The 7691-nt window shown below is 30.3% G+C and overlaps 3 protein-coding genes across 3 annotated transcripts; all 3 read left to right on the top strand.

The window, feature by feature from the left end:
- Positions 1–1241, top strand: LOC132948227 (uncharacterized). Its single transcript, XM_061018610.1, has one exon. It carries the CDS (start codon positions 181–183, stop codon positions 553–555), a length of 375 nt encoding a protein of 124 aa, XP_060874593.1. The 5' UTR covers positions 1–180; the 3' UTR covers positions 556–1241.
- Positions 1242–1734: 493 nt separating this feature from the next.
- On the top strand, positions 1735–5433 carry LOC132948223 (uncharacterized). The gene has a single exon (XM_061018607.1). It carries the CDS (start codon positions 3481–3483, stop codon positions 4060–4062), a length of 582 nt encoding a protein of 193 aa, XP_060874590.1. The 5' UTR covers positions 1735–3480; the 3' UTR covers positions 4063–5433.
- A 184-nt stretch (positions 5434–5617) lies between these two features.
- Positions 5618–6776, top strand: LOC132948225 (uncharacterized). The gene has a single exon (XM_061018609.1). The coding sequence runs from the start codon at positions 5783–5785 to the stop codon at positions 6308–6310; it is 528 nt and encodes a 175-aa protein (XP_060874592.1). The 5' UTR covers positions 5618–5782; the 3' UTR covers positions 6311–6776.
- Positions 6777–7691: the final 915 nt, after the last annotated feature.

Raw genomic sequence — 7691 nt, 5'->3', positions numbered from 1 at the left:
CAAGCTGGTAGCTTTAACTAGTCATATTTCGAAGCTCTTGTAAGGTGCACGTTCATTGCGCGTCTTCCGTTAATTTAACGGAGGGATTAAAGTTTTCCATTTAGTACCTATATTAAATATAAAAGTCCCGTCATTATTAGACTATTCATTATCGTGTGTAATAAATACTTTAGTTACTCGATGAAAATTCGGTTTAATTACGTGGTTTCGGCCATCGTTGCCTTCGCTTTCATCGTTACTACGGCGAACGCGAAAAATGACCCGCAGAATCCGGTTAAAAATAATCGGTCGAGTCCGGTCAAACTCAGAGCAAGTATGGCCGACAACGCGATCACGACGACTTTTATTAAAGGTACGGCCGCCGCACAGATGGTGATAATCTCCAACGTAGAAAAGGTAACCGAAAACCAGACGGACGAAAATCAAATTTTTATCAAAAGATATACCAACACAAATCATCAAAAGGCGATCATCAAACCTGGAAGCAGAAAATGTAGGGAGGGATTTATTAAAACGTCTAGCGGAGATTGTAAACCAATATTTCGAGAAGAATAAGATTGACGCAGTCTCATTGCCAACGAGTGCAGGGCTTAGAATAATATACACAGTGATTCGCCAAGTATGTGCATGTGCACCACCTTTTTTTGCCCATATTTTCAAATTCTTGTGCATTTTTGTAATACTTAAGAAGTTTTATGTGGATATACAAACTAGAACATCGTTTTTCTAACGTGAATAATTTAGATCATCATTTTACTAGACATTTGGATGTATTAATCGAGTAGTTTTTGTTATATTTAACTTTGGGTAGGTACTAAGGATAATAATATTATGTCTATAAGGTAATGGGTTAGAAGATAAAATGCTATGGTGATTTAGGACTATTATCAATACATTTTAATAATTATATTAAATAAGTTCAACTCGTTCAAGTTAATTATAGGAACAAAGTGAAAAGAGGAGTTTTCAATAAAAAACAGAAGTTTGTGTCACCACACGACACTCTTTAAGTAATATAAACAAATTCAATAATTGGAAAAACTGGACTTTGAGTATATTTTATTATTATTGTATACCTATTTGATTAAAATGTAAAGTGATTACTTATTATATGTATTTAAAATGTTATACCTATGTCATATTTTTAACTTCAGTATATTTCTACATTTACAATTAAATAAATGTATTATGTGTGTTAAGGCAATTTCATTTTAAATAATAAATATTATATTTTTATTTAATTTATTCTTCAAAAAGATAATGGGTCCCATTGGACATGTTCGAGTGAGGTCCTATGAGTTCACAATTTTAAATATATATGTATTGAACAGTTAATACAATTAAAAATAACTACAAAACATTTTTCTCACATTACTATAAAATATCAACATAAATAAATACATATATATGTTTTTGCATGAACGTGCATCAATGAACATAATATTATAATAAAATGCAAATCGTGTGTTATTTCTTCTTAGATATTTTTAAATATATGTAAATTTCAATGATACGTTCATTTAATGGATTGCGAAAATAGTCAGATACTTCCTCTTTGGAATACACGTTAAACAGTAGGGCGAAGTACGTTTTAATGCAAATCGCCACCTTAGGTTCAACATATGTTATATATATAATATTATATATATAGTGCCACATTTCAGGATTTTATTTATATTAGCATGAAACCTTCAATATTGTGTACTTAAACCTGTCAGAAATCATAGTTTGTTATCAGAAACTATTTTAAGCAAATAAATAAAAAGTTATTATTATATATAAAAAAAAGTAGGTCAGCGCATTTCGGTGGTGGATGTCCCTTCGGGTCACGGACAGGATAGAGTAATTTTACTGTACTCGATTAGAATGCAATGATTGCATTCGATAAAAAACGATTCTGAGCGGACGAGGGAATCCTTTTTATTTAATTTTATTAATTTCTATGGTGATATACAAAGCGTTTTAAGAACAGATTAAGAACGATTTATATAAATAGGTAATTTATATAATTATAATTAGGAAATATCATAAAAATATAAAAGAAAAGAAAAAGCTCAAAAGTCGCTCAAATGTTTTGAAAATTGTACCGTGTCTAGGTAAGGCTAATATAAGTAAACAACCCAAATTTCAAGTTTTTACAAATGTTTTTAACCTAATTACAACAAAAAAACTACCAAAATTAAAATGTCTATAAATAGTTTAAAAATGGCTAAAATTTTCTGAACTTTAAACCGTAAGGAACAAAATCCAAAATACAACAAAAAAATATCTCTTATCATATTTCATTTGAAGCAATATTTCTGGTAGAAAACGTCGTCCGTAATTATTTAATATTATAAAATCATGAAATCGTACGTTTTTTCTCCTTTAACCGCTTTTATTTCGAGTAGCGTTTCAAAAATCGAAAAAGTACCAGCTCAAGAACATTACCTTTCAGAAAAGATGCTGAACTTGATACTTTTGAGCAAGTTTAGAGGGAGAAAAAGTGTTTACAGAATAAAAAAGAAAAAGAAATAAACATCATTGTAAAACCATTACATTCCTCGCTCCGCTCAGAATCTAAAAAACTACTTCGTTTTGTGCAAGAACCAGTAAAGTCCGTATGTTAAATACAGAGATATCATATAAATGGAGATGACTTGTTGTTACACAAAAAATATTTAATTTATTACGAGTATGTGTATATTTCATTCTTATACTATACAATATATAATAATATGTATATCATAAATAAAATTAATCTAAAATACAATGTCCACTTTGACCGCCGGTTTAATACTTCTATTATTATCATTCATTATTTCTTAACAGTATTATCATATTATATAATTTATTCATTCTTAACACAACTTTTCTTAGATAAATAAATAATTTCACTTCAATCTTTAAGTTTCTTATTAATTTTTTTTAAATTATCTAGACTTAAAACTTCCTTAGTAACAAAACAATTTTATAAAATATGAATAACTTCATAAGCTTTTAAAAATAAATAAATAAATCGTAAATAAAACCTTTTTTCATAATTCATAGTAACATAAGCAATTGAGACCAATAGATGAATTGTCACCATAGCAACGAAAATGGCAACTGTTTTTACCACTAGTGGTTTATCAGTTGATAATTTATATTATAATAACAATGAATAAATCCACGTCATATTACCAGCTGTTTATTTCTTTAAGACACAATAATAAGACATTATCACTTTATCCGCTATGGCTGCTTATTTGTACACTTTTTCCCTACATTTTTAATTCAAGGTTAAAATGAGTATACCTCATACCAAGCTGGTGACTTTAACTAGTCATATTTCGAAGCACTTGTAGGGTACATTGCGTGTACATTGCATGTACATTGCGCGTCTTCCGATAATTTAACAGACAGATTAAAGTTTTCCATTTAGTACGTATAATAAATATAAAAGTCCCGTTCGTTACTAGACTGTTCACTATCGAGTGTAATAAATACTTTAGTTACACGATGAAAATACGGTTTAATCACGTGATTTCGGTCATCGTTGCTATCGTTTTCGTTGTCACTTCGGCAAACGCTAAAAATTCCCCACAGAATCCGATGGCAAGGAATCAGTCGATTCCAGCCAAACACAGTGTGAGAAGGTCGTCGAATAAGACACATTTTCCTGTATCTCATATCGTGGCCCCAGACCATAAGTCCTCGTCCGCCATCAATGCAAAGATCATTTTGGTCACGTCTACGAAGAGTACCAGTACGGTAAGGTCTACATCCGTAAACACCATCGCGACGACAAATATCAAGTTATTCGCTCCGGCCAACAATAACAAGGAGACATTGCTTGTCAAGGGAACGGCCAACAACGCCACCGCAAAGACGTCTATTGAGGGTACGGCCGCCGCACAGGCGGTGAAAATCTCCAACGTAGAAAAGGTAACCTCAAACCAGATGGACGAAAATCGAATTTCAATCAAAAAACAAAACCATAAAAATCGAAAATTACTCATCAAACCTGTAAGCAGACAATGTAGGGAGGGATACATTATAACGTCTACTGGAGATTGTAAACCAATATTTCAAGACGAATAAGATTGACGCAGTCTCAATGCCAACGAATTCCGGACTTATAATAATATACGGGATGGTTCGCAAAGCAAGTGCACCACATTTTTTACTTCAATATTGCAGTTTTTCAAAATCTGATTTTTAGAATTTTTTAATGTACTCAAAGCCCATATTTTCAAATTCTTGTGATTTTTTGTATCACTTAAGAATTTTCATTTGGAGGTACAAACTAGAACCTCCCTTTTCTAACGTAAATAAATTAGTGAATAATTTTTCCAAACATTTTGATATATTAATTCAAATTTGAACGAGTAGTTTTCGATATATTTAACTTTGTGTAGGTACTAAGGATAATAATATTATGTCCATATGATAAAGGGTTGAAAGATATTGGGCTATGGTAAATTAACATTTTAGTGATTAATACCTATTAATCAGCTATCAAGATTAATTATTTGTTAACAATTTTCCAAGTATAATAAACATTGGATCCAATATAATATACATTTTATATTTTTGTAAACAGTTTTTTTAGGACTATTATCTTTAGTATATACATTTTAATAATTATATTAAATAAGTTCAACTCGTTCAAGTTTCAAATTATAGAAACTAAGTGAAAAGAGGAGTTCTCAATTTATTAAAAAAACAGAAGTTTGTGTCAATACACGAAATTCTTTAAGTAATAGGTACAAACAAATTCAATAATTTGAAAAACTGGGTGTGATTAAATATGATTATTTTTGTATACCTATTTCATTATATTTTAAAATGATTACTTTTTATATGTATTTAATATGTTATATATTTATATGTCATATTTTTCATTGCAGTATATATTTTCTACATTTGCAATTAAATAAATGTGTTATGTGTTAAGACAATTTTAATTTTTTTTTGGTGGGATGGAGTTGCCAGTTCATAACCTTGGCTGCGGGTGGCATTTTTCTTCGGGCAAGTCATGGTGTCCGGAGAGAAGTGCCGCCATCTCCCACCCAGACATGGTAGATACCTACGGGTGCCCAATAAAAAATCTGCCAAACCGAAAACACACGTGTTTTCTAAACCTACAATTTTCTACCCTACAAAAACAAAAACAGACTTTACGATCATTAAAAAAAAAAAATTTATTTTAAACAATAAATATTATATTTTTATTTGATTTATTCATCAAAAAAATAATGGGTCTCACTAGACATGTTAGAGTTGGGTCCTATTCGTTTACAATTTTAAATATATATGCACTGAACAGTTAATACAATTAAAAATAACTACAAAACATTTTTCTCACATTCCTATAAAATATCAATATAAATAAATACATATTTTATCTGTATGAACGTGCATCAATAAACATAATATTATAATAAAATGCAAATCGTGTGTTATTTTGTCTTGGATATTTTTAAATATAGGTATATTTCAATTATGTGTACATATTTTAATGGTTTGCAAAAATGGTCAAATACTTCCTCTCTGGAATACACGTTTAACAGTGGGAGGACGAACGTTTTAATGCAAGGTTAAAATTAGTAGACCGCATACCAAGCTGGTAGGTTTAACAAGTCATATTTCGAATCCAGTATGTGGTGTGGACCTGCAGCGTTCATTGGTGTCTTCTTGTAGTATACTATAATTTAACAGACACATTAAAGTTTTCCATTTAATATCTATATTAAATATAAAATTCCCATCCGTTATTAGACTATTCACTATCGTGTGTAATAAATACTTTAGTTACACGATGAAAATTCGGTGTAATCGCGTGATTTCGGCAGCCTTTTTCGTCGTTTTTGTACTTACTTCGGTGAACGCGAAAAATATCCGTCAGAATCCAGTTGAAAATAATCAGTCGACTCCAGCCAAACCCAGTGCGAGAATGTCGTCTAATCTTCCCGTTTCTCACATTGAGGCTTCAGAAATGTCCACGACCGTGACCACAACAGATACCACATTGGTTACATCGACATTTATAGACACCACAGGGACGACAACTATCAAGGAAACTGTTAACAATACCAAAGCGACGACGCCCATCAACGGAACGGCCAACAACGCCACAGCGACGTCGTCTATTGAGGGGACAGCGACACAGGCGGTGACAATCACCAACGTAGGAACGGCAACCGAAACCCAGACGGACGAAAATGGATTGTTGGTCGATAAAAATGTCATCATTCATCCATTACGCAAACCTGACGTTGGTCAGTGTCCGAAGGGATACAGTTTAACGCCTAACGGAAATTGTAGACCAAAGTTTGTGGACAACTAATATTGACGCGGTCACGCCGCCAACGAGTTTAACTAGTATAGTTAAGTATAGTATAGTATAACTATATTATATAATTTAAACTTGTTCAAATTTTAAATTTGGAACATCAAATTTTTCAAAAGTAATTTCTACCAAATAATTTAAATTAAAAAGAGGATTTTCAATTGAAAAACAGAAGTTTGATGTGTCATCACAGGATACTCTTTAAGTAATACAAACAAATTCAAGAATTAAACGGCTTTTAGCTTATTCAAAAATTTCAAAAATCAAAATTTGAATAAATTCATTATTAAAGGGAAAAATTGGGATGAGCATGGTTGGTAAATAACGCTGATTATATAGTTAAATTATTATTTATTTATTGTATTTAATATGTTATAAGAATATTTTTTTGTTACATTATATTTGAAAGGATGAAATAAGTGTACATGAACAAATATAATGTCTGCTATAAGCATAATAGTTATACCGGTATACGTTATTTAAGACTTCTGAAAAATGTATTCATTGTTATGATCTTATGAACATGGAGCGAATAGAAAATTATAATAAAGTTCAGTAATTTTTTTAATATATTTAAAAACCTGTTTATAGCCTTAGGTAAACATACAGGGGAGTGGGAGTTGGGCAGATTGGTTATTGATCTCGATACATGCAAATTACAGGTGTTTCGTTACTTGTGGTAAAATTGTCATATTATTTATATAAAATATTTTAATATGTTCTCCCGTATTCAATTTACAGTTCACACCATAAATCATATATTAACATTTAACAATTTATCTTACCTAATTTATTCAGTAACTATGTAAGTATCACATGTGCAATGACTCGTCAAAGATATTGGTGTCGGAATAATCGTTGTTGTTGTCGTTGTAACTATTGTTACCTACAAATAATTTGTATTCATGGTTCAAGTATAATAAACATTAGATCTAATATTAAATACATTTTAAATTAACCATTTTTTAGGACAATTATTGTATGCAAGTTCCACCAAATAATTTAAAGTTTAAAAGGAGGGTTTTCAATTGAATAACAGAAATTTGTACCACCGCAGGACACTATTTAAGTAGTATAAACAAATTCAAGAATTTGAAAAACTGGGCTTTGAGTACCTTTATTTAATTATTGTTGTATACCTATTTAATTATATTGTAAAATTATTACTTATTAATTGTATTTAATATGTTATGTGTCATATTTTTCATTGCAGTATATATTTTCTACATTTACGATTAAATAAATGTGTTATGTGTTAAGTGGGGCTGTGAATTTGTAGGAAAGTGCATTTTTTTGATGATTGTGAAACGTAGCTTTGTAAGTACATAATTTAAATTATGCATAAATACGAATCCATTTATGAAACTTTTATTTTGCA

Source organism: Metopolophium dirhodum, chromosome 7 (genome assembly GCF_019925205.1).
Source record: "Metopolophium dirhodum isolate CAU chromosome 7, ASM1992520v1, whole genome shotgun sequence".
NCBI classification, from domain to species: Eukaryota; Metazoa; Arthropoda; class Insecta; order Hemiptera; family Aphididae; genus Metopolophium; species Metopolophium dirhodum.
The sequence above is the reverse complement of the archived record's forward strand: the minus strand, read 5'-3'. Positions and strand labels throughout refer to the sequence as shown.